The sequence below is a fragment of the Pteropus vampyrus genome, unplaced genomic scaffold, assembly GCF_000151845.1.
Source record: "Pteropus vampyrus isolate Shadow unplaced genomic scaffold, Pvam_2.0 Scaffold15, whole genome shotgun sequence".
NCBI lineage: Eukaryota > Metazoa > Chordata > Mammalia > Chiroptera > Pteropodidae > Pteropus > Pteropus vampyrus.
The window spans coordinates 9,778,669-9,794,673 of record NW_011888796.1 but is presented as its reverse complement, the minus strand read 5'-3'; the positions used below and the strand labels follow the sequence as shown (position 1 = coordinate 9,794,673).

The 16,005-nt window shown below is 34.0% G+C and overlaps 1 protein-coding gene across 1 annotated transcript in view; it reads left to right on the top strand.

Moving 5' to 3' along the window:
* The window catches only part of TMEM260 (transmembrane protein 260), a 60,520-nt gene that overhangs the window by 32,295 nt on the left and 12,220 nt on the right, over positions 1-16,005 (top strand). Inside the window, exons 8-14 of the mRNA XM_023526790.1 lie at positions 2,248-2,345; positions 3,485-3,599; positions 4,862-5,031; positions 7,806-7,977; positions 9,710-9,858; positions 15,120-15,305; positions 15,607-15,628. Coding sequence (XP_023382558.1) covers positions 2,248-2,345; positions 3,485-3,599; positions 4,862-5,031; positions 7,806-7,977; positions 9,710-9,858; positions 15,120-15,305; positions 15,607-15,628 — 912 coding nt within the window. The remainder of the gene's footprint in view (positions 1-2,247; positions 2,346-3,484; positions 3,600-4,861; positions 5,032-7,805; positions 7,978-9,709; positions 9,859-15,119; positions 15,306-15,606; positions 15,629-16,005) is intronic.

Genomic DNA, 16,005 nt, shown 5'->3' with positions numbered 1-16,005 from the left:
ACATTCAACCTTATTAAAGCCAACTTAAGCAAATATATTTCATCTATAATATCTACTAGCATTCATTGAAAAATGGGTTAATATTTCCTTTAAAACCTACACAGATAAGGCAACTTGAAAAAAATCCATACCAATCCTGTAATATTTTCATATTTTCAAAATATAAAATTAAGAAGAATGGTTTTCTACAATACTAGCCTGATCTCCTAACTAATTATTAATTTGGAGTCTGAGGACTATTGAAAACCATTTTAAAAATATAGGGAGAACATTTCAACTCTATATATGAGTTAGTTCATAAGTCCTCACAATTTCTATCTTGCTTACTTGCCAGCTGGCTTTCTTCTTTCCATCTTTCCTTCATTTCTTTTTAAATGACCTTTTTTCCTACTTTCCAAAAAAAGAATACATGATCATTATGAAAAGTTTAACAAATACAGATAAGCAAAAATAAGAAGATGAAAGTTACTATAATTCCAATATACAGATGTAACCACTATTACTAATCCATTTAACATTTTGTCTATATTCTTCCAATATTCTTTATATTTTTGTTTTTAAAATTAAGTAACATACATACTGATTTATTAGCCTCCTGTTTTTCATTTTATACTGTATCTCAAAAATATTTTTCCTGCCACCAATTATTTCTGTATAACCTTTATAGTTTTCACAATTGACTTAAAATACATCTATTTTTATGTCTGACTGAGACTTTTGTGGTCCCTTTTTCTATTTTGTTGGGGACAAGGTAGCAAGATGCTCAGTTTCCCTTTAAAAGATAAAAAACATCTTTGCCCATGTCTCTGGGCTTTTACTTTACCCTGCCTCATTTCACCTACTTTTTGGGGTTGTTATCACACTGAGGATTACTGGTATATTTTGCTTTAACAAATCCCACATAAACGCAAAAGAACTCTCAAGAGCAATCATAGACCAGACATCTATTTCTATTAGTTACACATAAAAGTCATCTGTTGGGAAATTAAGGGCCTCTTTTATATTGAAATAATAGCAGTTAGGTTACATACCCAGAAAAAAGACTTGTCAAAAGTGATGACCACATGCACAATTTGTTTAACCAAATCATAATGGAGGCATAATCCTAGCACCTTGATTGAGAGAATTTCTAGTCTTTAATTGTTTTCGGTGGACAAGAGTGTTGAGAAAGGCAACTCATTATTAACTTACTAGAAAATCCTTCAAGATGATGGAACCTAATCATCTACCCTTTCCCAGTCAAGCAAATTACATTCTTTCCCTATGCATATCTCTAAATTGCAACCCTGTACAAGGAAATTATTCAGTCTAACCCTAGGCAGTGACCATGTTTTAGAGCTTATATTTAAGCAACAGATCTCCAAGAATTAATTTTAAGACTGACTTCATTCCTTTTGAAGAATGGCTTGAAATAGGCCTCATGTAGGAGGCAATTTTTCAAGTATATTTAAAAATGAGTGAGGATATCTTTTCATAGCAGATGAGTCTCCATTAGTAAAATACACATTGTATAGTTTCCATAATTATGGTATCACATTTTCTCCAGTAAAATTGCCAGTAGGGAGAAGAAAGTTCTTTGAGATGATATGTAGAATCATTTCTTTTTTAAAAAAATTGGAGACTGCTAGAGCTGTTTTAGAACTCAGATAACACTTGGAAAATGGTCATTTGTTAATTAGTTAACGGAGCTAATGGGAGAATTTAGTTTAATTGTAGGAAAAAAAAGGATACATTTCTTGGAGCTTCCTTAAATGGTTTTTGAACCAAAAGATATAGAAAACAAGGAAAACTTTTAAGGAAGAAGGTAACCTAGAAAAGAATGGTTGAAGATCACTTATCTTGTCCTTTTTACCTTCATGATTGGCTCTCCAAAAGATTTATTTAAATTAATTTTCTTTTTCATTGCTAATCACTAGAGGCCATCTTTGCACTGCTGACAAGTTTAAAAACCCATTTTAGATGACTTCTTATTGAACCAATTGAGAATACAGATTGGTTTACAATTTCAGTACAGTATATCAATATCACAAATACTGGAGAATTATTTGTTCTGATGCTATCCTAAATTACATAAGAAATGTTCAACTCTTTCTTGTGGTACTTTTTCTCCCGAATTTGAAAGAAGACAAAATAATTTTAAAATCTGATGCCAATCCTGTAAATTACTCGTTGCATAATCACATGTATTTTACAAAGAATGTTTTATTTGGGATTAACAAAATTTGTTTTCTGCCAGCAATAAGTTAGATTGTCTTTTACAGTTCTCAGGTAACAAACATGAAGACTGAACTGTCATTTAACATTCAAGCTCTTGCAGTTTGGGCAAATATATGTTTAGCAAGAAAGTGAGTAATATAATTCCTTTTCCTGTTATTTTTCCTGTGTTCATTAATTAAATTAATATTTTTAATGTGTCATTGTAGAACATTGTAGAACATTGCCACTAGTATTTTATATTTCAAATAAATGACTTTAATCACTTTTATGAAAGCAAATATGTAGCTAGTTTTTTCCTCATTACAAATAAATGATTTTGAAAGATTGCGAAATATATTACAACCTAACTGGTAAGTCATTTGATGTCTTAAACTTTGGTTTGATCCCTTACTCTGCCCATAGCCAGTTATTACTGTTGCTTTACAAAAGAAGCAATTATTTGATAAAAGTAATCTCCAATGATAAAAGAAAACCTAAAAAAAAAATAGCACTATTAACCTCCATTAATGTCTTGTTCATTTACTTTCCAGTCTGTTGAATGTATTTTTAAGTATATATGTTTATAATTTTCTTTCCTTAATACTTAACATTATATGGTGAGCACATTATATTTTCCTATACCATAAAAAATACTTAAAATCATTTAAAAATCTATAACCTAGGAGAATTAATTTAAATGTTTTCCTATTTGAGGATCTGTAGATAACCCCCACTTTTTCTACTATTATAAGTAATACCAAAGCATTTTTATGGATAAATCTTTACCCACATTTCTGGTTATCACTAAAAGACTTATGCCTACATGTGAAATTACTGGGTCAATGAATGTGAATATTTTTAAGGCTCTCGATATATATTATCAAATGAACTTTTCTTGATCAGACTAACATATATTCTCAAACAACTACATTTTCACCAATATTGAGGTTTTTTATTTTAAAATCTTTGTTATTTCGCTGCATGGAATTATTCTTGTTTTATATACGGCAATTATATCTTAAATTTAGCAAGGTTAATAATTTGTATTTCTTCTGCAAATTTATAACTTTATAACTTTTGTTGCATAGTTTCTACTTGTCTATAATAATATTTATAGTATAGTTTTTTTACTACATTTTGATTATTCCAACTCAGATTTTAAAAAGATTTTTTTTGTTCCTTTAAAAATGGAAAGTTTTATAGTTCCAAATATTTTTATAGTTTAAAACTATGTCATATTATTTTCATGTACATAAATAATTCTGGACATATTTTCATTTGTTTATAGGGACAGACAGAACTCATCATTAATATGGCTTTTTACTGGAATGTTTTGCATTTATTCATTGTTCTTTGCTTGGAGGGCAAATTTAGATATTTCAAAACCACTTTTCATGGGTGTGGTAAGTTTTATTTAGATATATCCTTTGACCAGAAGTTTGTGAAGAATGTACAAATTTGTCCCTCATAAATCTTGTAGAAGAGCAAATTATCTCAGAAACAGTTAAAACTGCATAACATTATTATAAATCAAAGCTAAATTATTGAACCAGTAAGGCTAAGGCCTCATTTTAGAGAAAAAAAAAATGCAATGTTTGATTAACACAATAGTTAGATAGAAAAATAAATGTAAAGTAGATTTAAGTTAGTCATTTTATGGGTGTGCTTGCAGGTATAGGTACTACTGCATTTCTCCTGGAATTTATGGGTTGTGATTAGGGGGGGTTTAACTAACAAATTCCCTTATTTTTACCTCAGCAGTCCAGGCCTATGCAGAAGAGCAACCACATTTGTTTTTCCCTGGCTGCCATTTCTGAGATTCTCCTTATAATAGAAGCTCTGTAAATGTAGATAGCTCTTTTTTAACTGCTGAAAGCAATGGTTTTTGTGTGTGTATGTTCAAGAGGCCTAGTAAATAATACCCTACTTAATCACCTGAGTTCTGAATCAATTGAGAAATAAGATAGACCAGTACAGTAGGTGGGAGAATCACTTTTCTTACTGATGACCCTGAGCATAGAGAATGTGGTTTATATCTGAGGGCAAGGGTCTTCCTCACACTGCATCCTGGAGTAGGCAGACCTACCTACTAGTCACAGACAGTGCTGCACAGGGTGGGCTTCTCCCCCACCCCGCTACCCCGCTCCTACTCTGCTGGTGCCACAGGGTAGAGACTGCACTTGGACAAGTGCTTCCTGTGGGCAGTTCACTTCCAAGAGGAAAGGAGAGGGCTATGCAGGCCCAGTCCCAGCTCCCTAACTCCCAGTCAGCTCAGTCCCTACAATCCTACAAGAAGAAATAAATGAGATGGTAGAGAGAGGCCAGGCCGTTACACCAAGGGAACTTCACGTGGAAGAAGACATCAGGAGTAAAGAGAAAGCATCTCTCCTCCTCTTCCACCTTGCATATTGTAGGAGTTCAAGATGAAGTCCATAATATTGAAAAGAATGTGTGGGTCCAAAAAGGGAGATTCACAAGTCAAACTGGGAAGGAGGAATGTTTGAAAATGGAAAAATAATATGGAGTTGAATTGGGGAAGTCAGTCAATAAGACCTGAATGACAGCGGGCATAAGCAACTAGGTGTATGCAATATATTTTTTAAATAATTAAGTAAGATTGCCTAAACCAGTCGACTGGTTGTACTGTTGTATGCCTCTTTCACAGGTAGAACGGTTCTGGATGCAGAGCAACGCGGTGGTGGCTGTCCTCGCTGGCATCGGCTTGGCTGCACTTGTTTCTGAGAGTAACCGAGTGCTGAACACCAGTGGGCTTCAGTGTCTGGAATGGCTTTCAGCAACTCTTTTTGTAATTTACCAAATATATTCTAATTACAGGTAACACATGGTTATTTTTATGACAAGTAGCACTCAAGCCAGAGACATTTGGATATTCAGATTCTTGGACTTTATCCTTAACTTCCACTGGTTTTCAAAGTGAGACAGCTTGGTCTGAGCACGTGGTTCTGAAACTTTGAACCACAGTCCCTGCATGAGTGATGCATCGTTCAAGGCGTGCAACAGGGTCACGTGGTAACAGTAAACTCTTTGTATTTTTTCCTGTAAGGACCTTAGAAGACAGAATACCTTGTAGAATCTGGAGTATCAGAAAATTTCCATGATTTAAAATACCAGGTAGATGGAGAGTAATCACATTTTGGCTTTTTTGTATGCCCTAAAGTAATTCACTCTATGTTTCAAAGGTTTTATCTTTTGAGAAGTACCTAGTCCTTATCTAGTTTATTCTGCAGTAGTAAATATTAATTATTTTGAAATAATTAAGGTTCTAAAATTTTCTTAACCCTTAGGCATTATTACTATTTTATGCATTTTTCAAAATCTGTTTAATAATCATTCTAATGAAAATCTCAGTCTAACATAAAAGATATCCAAGTTTTAGATATTAGTTTATTTCCAGCAGTATTGAGTAAACATTACAGAAGTAGAAGAGGCCATTGAAGTTTTATTATAATGAGATTTGATTGGTATTTTAAAGGTTAAATGTCCTCTTTCATCTTAACTGTGGAGAACCAGTGTTCTTTCTAATACTGGGGTAGAACCAGGGTTAGGAAGGCTGCATCACTGGAGGCCTGGTGGCATCCTCAGACCCAAATCCATAGCTAGCTCAAGAAGCGTTTGCCAAGACCACAGTGTGTGTGTTCCCAACCCTTTTTAAAAATTAATTTATTTAAATTAGTTTCCAGTATACAGTAAATTGGTTAGACATCTATGTAGTTCATAAAATGATCCCCCCAATTGCTCCCTCCTGCCCCTGGCTCTCCACTTAGCCATAATAATAATGCTAACTGCATTTCCTAATGCTGTGCTCCCCATCAACGTGACCAACTATCAACTACTAATTTGTACTTCTTTAACCCTTCACCCCATTCTCCCAGCCCCCTAACCCTCCTCTGCTCTGTCCATCACCAAATTGTCCACTATATTTGTGAGTCTGTTTTTGATTAGTTTGTTCTTTTTGTTCCTTAGATTCCACATATAAGTGAAATCGTATGGTATTTATCTTTCTCTGTCTGACTTTTTTCACTCAGCATAATAACCTCTAGGTCCATCTTAACCATAACTGTCTTTATCCAATTGTCGATGGGCATTTAGGTTGCTTCCATATCTTCGCTATTGTAAGTTGTGCTGCCATGAATATTGGGGTGCATAGATCTTTACAAATTATTGTTTTGGTTTTCTTTGGATAAAATGTCCAGAAAGGCAATTGCCAAGTCAAAAGGTATATTCATTTTTAATTTTTTGAGAAACCTCCAGACTGTTTTCCATAGCAGCTGTACTAATTTGCAGTCCCACCAACGTAAAAGGGTTCTCTTTTTTCTGCATCTTCACCAACATTTGTTGTTTTTGATTTATTTATGATAGCCGTTCTAACAGTTGCGAGGACTCATTGTGGTTTTAACTTGCATTTCTCTGATGATTAGCGACCTTGAACTTCTTTTCACATGTCTGTTAGCCTTGTATTCTCTTTGGAGAAGTATCTTTTTTCAAATCCCAGTCTTCTCCTGGCTTGGTTCTTTAGGGCAGTCCAGGTTCAGCACTAGTGATGCCAGCACAGGCTGGGTGGTTTTGTTTTGTGTTAATTCTTTTATTTGCCCCAGGTGAATGGAGTAGATGGCAACTTTGCTGGGTGGTGAAATGTGAGGCATCACCCTGCAAAATAGGGAATCATAAGAGGCAAGAGTTACATCAGTTACAAAGGCGAGGATAATATTTTGTTCCTGGAAGTGTTTATTTGCTTTGTGATACTAACCCAGTGAGGCTGTGTTTCTCAGTACCATTAAATGTAATGGACCTGATAATAACAGGAAGGACGTTGCTTATTCAGTTCTTTTGATTCTTTTACTCTTGTAGTCTTTTTCTTTTTTCATGGGAAGCACTCAGAATTCATGCCAGTTTTTCTTTGAAGTTAGAACATCCACTTCACTATTGAAAGGAGTGGTACTGCTGTTGTTGGCAGTGACAAATAATGCCTGGAGAGAAGTAAACAACTCAACCATCTATTTATTCCTTCCCTCCCTTCTCATGGGTCTCATTCCCTAGTGATTTCTCAGTGTAGAAGGGAGAGAGGAACGCAGCAGGGAGGCTGTGGTTCAGGGAAGTGGTAGAAAGGATGGACCTTGCCTGCAAGAGAGTCAGACAAATGCCATCCCAATTTATGCCAGAAATTGACAGATTTGTTGTTGCATTTCTAAATATTCCTTTAGACTAAATGGAATTAACATGAGATTACCTTAATTCCAAGTGGAATCAGACACCTTACTTCTTTTTAGTGAAACTGGATGGATATACTTTGAGGAAAAAAAGACTTATCCTTGAGCACTGATTCTCTTTTAATGGAAATAATTATAAATTCTAGAAGTGAAGCGGTATACTGATTTTTTCTCAATTGCACAATTAGTTTCTTCTTTTTTTAAGTGATAGTGTTCTCTTTTCAAATATAAGCATGTTTTTAGAAAATATAAATTAGAATACTTTGAAACACTAAATGTAAATTGTGTGATGGGAAAAGAATGGGGTGGAAAATAAGCCCAGTCTTATTAAAACTGAAGCAATGTGTTGTATTTTAATGTGTTTTTGATTCATTTATTTAGCATTTGTGACCAAAGGACCAACTATGTGATTGATAAATTTGCAAAGAACCTTCTAGCCTCCATGCCTCATGATGCAATTATATTACTCAGAGGAGATTTGCCAGGAAATTCTCTCCGTTACATGCATTATTGTGAGGGATTGAGGCCAGATATTTCATTAGTGGATCAGGAAGTAAGTATATGAAAAAAATATACTTAGTATATAATGACTGTAATCATTTAAAAACATGTTTTTAAAAAAGTTTTTTTTAACAGTGGATAGGTACAGCTATCATGATCACTCTTAAGTAGACTATATGTCACATTCTTTTATTTTAATTAATAGTATAAGTCATGAATTGCCTCATTATTTAAACTAAATGTTTTAAGAATTAATATGTTTCATGTTAGATTTAAATAATATCCTTGGTCTTTAGTTCACATAACAAACCATGAAAATATTGTAAATTTATTTTTAAATTGTTATTTTACATTCACATTAATACTGCCCACTGGTCCAGGGATTAAAATAAATTAGGCTGAATATAAAATAAGTCATACTACAGGTAAGTAAGTATTTCACTCAAAATAGAAATTACTAACCCCAATTCTGCTATGGAATTTTTATGTAAACTTTGATCTTATGAAAAAAAATATGTTTGGAGAGGACTTGAACAATTTTGAGGTCTATTAAAACAATCTTGTAGAACTGAGAAAATATATTTCAACTATAAGGTCATTTAAAACATAAATACTTAAAAGGGAATATGTTTTTAGAGCAGTCATCGGGAAAAGAGAAATTCTTAATCTTAAAAAAATACTGTGATTAGTTTGGTTGAGTAAATTATTAGGTACAAAACTTATTTAATAAATTTTGTTGAATTAAAGAATAATTAGAACTTTTTTGGAGAATACTGTATAAACATATTTGCAAATATTGGGCAATTTGCAAATTATACCTTTTTATAAGCAGTTTGCATTTATAGCAAGTATACTAATTGATCAATTTGATCTTCAGTCTAGCTTCTGACAAAAGCTAGGTTATTTGTTGATAATAAGTTATCACAGTATGATTATAAATTCTCTTTGGGATGGCAACTGATACAGTTGAGAAGCATGGATTTCAAAGTTAATCAGAACTAAATTCAAGTCCTCATCCTGTCACTTCTTGGATGTATGACATGGGCTAATGATTTTCCTTATTTATAAAATGGAAATATCACATAAATTAGATTGCTTATGAATACAAGAAACAAAATACCTGACTAAGAATAACTTAAAGTGGAATTTTTAATCTCATAACAAGTAGTCTGGAGATAGTTGGTTTTAGGATTGATAATACAAGCAGTTCAATGATGTCAGCAGTCTGGGGCATCTTTTCTGTAGGTGTCTTCAACTTCGGCAAACGTAATTTGAGAACTGTTCTATGCCAGATAGTGTGCTAGGTGCACAGGCACAATGATGAGAAGATACAGTCCTTTCCCTCTAGGAGCTCGCAGGCTAGTGAGAAATAGGCCACGAGCTGCAAATGTCCAGGAGTATCTCATTCTGTTATGGAAACTGGGGAGGACCTCATGGAGGAAATGATGTTTAAGCTGGTTCTGAAAGTTTGAGTACACATTCTCTGAGTATAAGAATGGGGGAAGGGCATTCTGGGTAGTCCATCAAATGCATGAAGACAAAACGAAACTAGATGCTAATCTTACCGATAACGGTTGTAACTTAAGACATGAAATCCAAGTTTAAGTCGTTAGAAGAGTAGTCAGTACCTCATACCTCGATTGTGCTTGTAAGTTATTTTCGATTATGTTTATATTTAATCAGTATATCCATATTTTAGGATTCTTTTTGCTTTACTTGCTAAACTTGAGATTTTTTAAAGAAGTATATTAAAAGTATGACATCATATGTTATTTTTCTGGCAGATGATGACTTATGAGTGGTATTTACCCAAGATGGCAAAGCATTTACCAGGTGTCAACTTTCCTGGGAACCGATGGAATCCTGTGGAAGGAATATTACCTAGTGGAATGGTCACATTTAATCTTTATCATTTTCTTGAAATAAATAAACAGTAAGCATTCTTTTTATATAATAGCTTTTCTGAAATCTTAAGCTGTTCTAAAATTGTTTATGTAACAGCTGTGCTTCATCCAAAGACCAATTTTCTACACCTATTTTCCTGTCACCGGTGAGATTATCTTTGTAATTAAATTGAATATCTGTGCATAAATGAGGCCAGGCAGAAATAAATGTTATTGTTCTGGGTAAAGGAAAAATAAAGACAGATTAGCAAGAATAACAAATAAGATCTTAGTACAATTCGGAGGAATTGGAGATGTGCCTGCCTACTTGTAATCATTGCAGGTGGATCGCAAGCAATTATAGTTTCCCCCGATCAACACCATGGCCCCCTTTTAAGTGTAAAGGAAATGTTTTTCAGGAATAATAACTATATAAAAATAGCTTAAGGATTCTTTTATAAAGGATAAGGCATTTTTATACATAAGAAAAACACCTACAGTTATAGTGGCTGAGATAACATGAGAATTGTGAATTCTGTACTTGAGAACATAAAATTATTCATAGTTAAGGTCAAGAATAAATAACTCCTCCAGTGGCTGTTGAACATCTCTCCTATCTTTGAAATGCTTGGGATGGTCCAGAGTGTGAAGAAGAAACACTTATTTCCTAATTTCTATTCTCTTAGAAAAGGGACTTCAGAAAGTCTTTGTAAATTGCAAAGTTAAATTATCCCTTACTAAGAACATAATAATATGATACTTTTGGTGTTCAGAGCCTGAAGCTTACTGTGGTTCATGAAGTAATACGACGGTTGTGGGTATAAATGTGCTGTGAGAGTAACATTTAATTGTTTTGGAATAAAATATTAAGAACTGTTAACATCTTCAAATAAGCATTTTTTTTTTTTTTTTGGCGAATTGTATCTAATTCAATCTCACAAACATTTATTGAATCTACCATGTTCCAGCTTATATTAGGTCTTGGCAATATAATGAGACTCAGTTCCAAATTTAAGTAGACTGCAATCTAGTTGCATATATACATAGACATGAGTACAGCTGGCCATATGATGGGATAAGCTCTATATTAGCAAAGCTTTATAAAGTGTGAGACACAGTAAATGTTCAATACGTGTCTAATGAATGAGTGACTTAATTGATAATATTAGCCAAGCATTCTTAGAGCATGGGTGAGGAGCAATTACTTCTGCCTAGGGGCATTCTTTCAACATTTATTTAGTAAATGTTGGGTGTCCAGCGTGTCCAAACGACTATACTAGCCACAGCTGCATGGACACGATTCCTGGTGTTACAGTCTTTTGAAGAGGGTTTCAGGTAGTATCTTAACTATGAAACAGATATAGTATCATCTGGTAAGTGTAATAATGTTAGTATGGACAAAAAGTTGGAGACTTAAAGGCTAAGTAGGAATTTGTCAAGGGGGTGGGAGAAGGCTGACTCAAGGGACGTGCATGTGCAAAGTCATGGACAGGGCCTGCTGAGCTCTGGGGAAACTGGGGGTGTTTGAAGCTCAGGGCTTAGAGGGCTAGGTGAGAGGGTGAGTGGAGGGATGGCAGGGCCCAGGTGGTGAAGGGATTTATCCTATAGGTATGGATGAGGCATTTTCTCATTACAAAACTATTGCATGCTCCTTGTAAAAACGCTAGACAACACAGATAAGTCAACATCAGTATCGTCTGTCTTTCAAGGACAACCACTGCTAACATTTTAGTAAACTTTTTGGATTCCATTCATTTTTAACAAATTATTTATTTATATACACATACACATACAACTATACTAGACTTTACATAGCTGGGATAATATTGAGCTTTCTGTCCAGTTTTTTTTTTTTTCTACCTAATATCATATCATGAGCATTTCCTCATGTACTCAATAAAAGGTCTTCATTACCATCATTTTTTGTCTATATAATATTCTCATATAGATTCATGTTAACTTAACAAATATTCTATTTTTTGTACATTATTTTTTCTAGACTTTTGCTATTATAATACAGCATGGTGATAAACATTCTGGCCCATGGATTTTTTGTTAATATTTTTGATTAACCAAGGTCATAGGATAAGTAGTTTATTGGTGTCAGTTATTAAAATATAGTTTTTAGTTTAAAAAATAGTATATGTTCATTGCAGAATAAGAAAAAATTTTAAACTAGAAAAAGTATGGTCCTATCCCTCAGAAATAGCAAATACATCAAAAATGCATATTTTTACAAAGTCATAAGCATGATATGGAAGAATCCTATTTTTTCAATGACTATCAAAACCATTTTCTTAGTGTCTTTACAACCCCTTTGTAAATATTTTTAGTAGATACGTGTACTGTAATTTAATAGGAGAATTGAACTATTGTAGATACTTCATATGATATCTTTTTAACTATCATAAAATTGTAGGCTACAACAAATGCATTTGTGTCTATAGTTTTCTTATAGAGGACATAGAAATTTGAATTATTAATTCGGAGAATTTAAGTCAAAAAACATGAACAATTGAAAGGCACTTGATCTTTTTTACCCCAAAGCATTGGACCATCAGCATCATATGAAAGCTCTCTAAATTGGTACTTTTTAAAAAGAAGAAATCTATTCTTTATTGAACACCTATTATTTTATTTCTAACATGTAGTAAAGTTTACCTTTTTTGATGTACAGTTCTATGAATTATAACACACATATATATTTGTGTAACCCTGGCAACAATCAGAATACAGAAAAGATCCGTGACCTCCAGAACTCCTATGTGCTACCACTTTGTAGTCATATTGTCCCCAAAGCCCTAAGCCTCGCGACCACTGCTCTTTTCTCCATTACTATAGTTTTACCTTTGTAAAGGAGGGGGAGATTGGACAAGGTTTTGTTTTGTTTTGTTTTTGTATATGAATGTCATGTTGTCCTAATGTCATTTGTTGAAAACATTATCCTTTCTTCATTGAATTGCATTTATACCTTTCTCTGTATTTACCAAAAAAAAATCTTTCTGGGGTTTTTGATTGGTTTTAATTTGATTAGTGTTTTCATGGTATATTGTTTTTTATCCTTTTGCTGTTAACCACCTATATCATATTTAAAGTGAGTTTCTTATAGATATCATATACTTGGGTCTTGTTTTTTTATCTTTTCATTCATTTCAAGAGTATTTGCCCTTCTTGGTGCATGGTTATAACAGCTATCTTAAAGACTTTGTCTGACAATTCTAGCATCTATGTCATTTTGGAACTGATATCTATTGACTGTATTTTCTTTTGTAAGATTTTCCTAGTTATTCATGCGCTGAGTAATTTTGGACAGCATCCTGAACATTTTGAATATTTGGGTCTTATTTAAATCCTAAAGAGAATGTTGGTTTTTTGTTGTTGTTGAACAGGACATCAGCCAGGTTAATCTCAGGCTGCAAATTCTGACCCGTCTTCTCTGAACTGTAGTTTCAATGTCAGTTCTGTTTTCAAAGCATTTGCAGTGCCATCTATCTGGATCAGTCCTTGTGTGTGATACTCAGTACCCAGTCTGGGACCTGGGTGGTAGTCTGTCCTGTTGCTTACTTCTCAGATTTCATTTAGGGTCAGATCCATGCATGCTATGCTCAGAGATAAACTAGGAGTTCATACACAATGTTATGAGATTGCTTTCTTGTTCACCCCAATACTTTCCAGCTCCCTGGAGCCTTCTTTCCTGGTTCTCTGAACAGAAAGCTGGGGCTTTAATTTCCCTTTTCTGCCATGCAATTCCTGTGACTGTGTCTACATTTGGGGCCAGGCTGCCGGAGGACAGAGAGAGGCAAAGAAAGAGCAATGGGGATTTGTTCCCCATGCTTGAAACCACAGTTCCTCTGATTAAAGAGAAGTGTTCCCTTCCTCAGAGTTCTGGGAACCTGCCTTGCTGCCATTGCTATCATGAAGCTGCTGCCTCTGCTGCTGGTACAGTATTGCCTGGGGAAGGAAAGAAGGAAAATATCCAGGGTATTGTCTCTGCTGCCTCCAGCCGTTACACGTTCTCTTTCCTGCTTCTTGGGCAAGAAAAAAGTTTTTATTGTAGCTCTTTTTATCCACTGTATGTACTTCTAGGGTTCAGGCTTCCTTTGGTATGTACTTCTAGAGTTCGGGCTTCCTTTGAGTCCAGGCCAGGCAATACTGGAAGGGGAAAAAAGGTAAACTCACCGCAGATTTGGAGGAACTTAGAATTCTGGTCTCTTTCCCAGCTCCTTTCTACCATTTTCTTTTCAGAGTCTTCAGATAGCTATTCCCTATATTCTGCCCAGGAATTATAGATGTGTGCAGTGGGAAAGATAGGGTGGAGTGCCGTCTTCCCCAGAATCAGAACTCTTATGTTTTAAGACTGTACTTTATATCAGATGTCTTAAACACCTTTTGGAAGAGTTATACCCATTTTACAGGTAAAAAGACTAAATACCGGTAGTTAAGTAATTTCCCTAAAATCATAAGATCTAAATGGTGAGAATAAATCTAAAATCTAAGCCAGAAGTATCTTGTTTCAAAGTTCATGGAATTTTTCACTTTCAAGTAATTTCTTCTACTATGCTCCTTTTTTTTTTTTTCCTACTTAGTAATAGCTTTTAAGGCATATAGCACAACTTGGTATAGAGCTCTTTAATTACAATGCTTTTAAATCCAAGCTTATTTAAATAATTTCTATTACAAATTTTTATAGGATTTGAAGTTCCCAATTGTTATTCGGATCGAATTTTATTCAACAATTTTATTAGCTATGTATTAGCTATGCATCATGCTATGTGGAATTCAGTTAATTCAAAGATAGCCTATCCTCGAGATGCTTCTGGTCTACTCAGAAAGGTTTATAAATGCAAATAATAAATGTAACACAGTAATGATAAAAGAGGGAAAAATGTGATGGACATTTGAGGAAGGAGAGATTACTTCTAAGTAGGAACACAAATGAAGACTTGTGTTTCCACGTAAAGTGAAAGAAGATAGCAAATAATATGTATGTTTACACTTGAGACAGGACCACAGAAGTTTTCATTATAATAATGCTTGTCTGCAAGTGATTTATTATAATATTACGATCAGGTAGGTTTTATCATTTGCTTTGCCCAAGGCCCCCAAACAGATTTTTCACATTAATATAAATATCCAACAGTCTATCTGAGAAATATTTAAATAAACTTAAATGCTCACAAGTGATTTATTGGTAACTAAGGTTTAAGGAGTTAAAAATGACCGTTTGAGTTACATTTAGTTAACATTTAGAACTTTAAGTTAAAAATATATTTAAATATGTTTTTTTTTTCTATTCTAATGTTTTCAATAGAAAAGAAACATTTGTTTGCATAGGAATTCATGAAGGTGACCCAACCTGGAAAAAGAACTATTCACTTTGGCCATGGGGTTCTTGTGACAAATTAGTTCCTTCAGAGATTGTATTCAACCCTGAGGAATGGATTAAACTTACGAGAAATATCTATAACTGGACTGAAGAATATGGACGGTATGAATAGCAGTTATATTTTTCAACAGAGTATAGCAATTTTGTGTGACTAAAAAACTTACTAAATTTTGAGATGCCTTTTAATTCTTTGGACTTTTTAAAATTAGTTGTTAATATTGTCATTCATTGCCCACAGAGTATCATAATAGAAAAACAGATCATGCATTTCTTGTCCTCATGTTTGAAGAATGGTGGGGCGATGGAAAGGAAAGGCAGGCTGTAGTCAAGTGGACACAACAGTTAGATGCATGGCACCTTCCACTCCCACCTCTTGAATTGCTATATTGTTTACCATCCTACATCCTAAAAGTGGAAGAGATTCATTAAATGTGGTAGAGCTTTAAAAGGCACTCTGTTGCCCATGCTAGTTTTCACATGCATACACTTGTCATATACACTTTCTTCAAGAATGGCAGATAACTTCTCCATAGGGAACACTGGGACATGAGTACCTTTTTCTTCATAGTTCTTTGTCATCAGCCTGATTATGTTATTTTGAGCATGATTGGTCTTCCTTGAAACATTTATATATAGAGTTGACTCTCTCCCATATAGAAGACAAGTCACCATCTAAAGAAATATGCCTCCATTGCCTGTGTTTACAAATATGAATTATTTAAATATTAACTAATTATTGCTCATAATTTAAGAATAGCAAGATCACATGAAAAATTCTACAAAGGCTTTTCAAATCAATATGAACAGACCA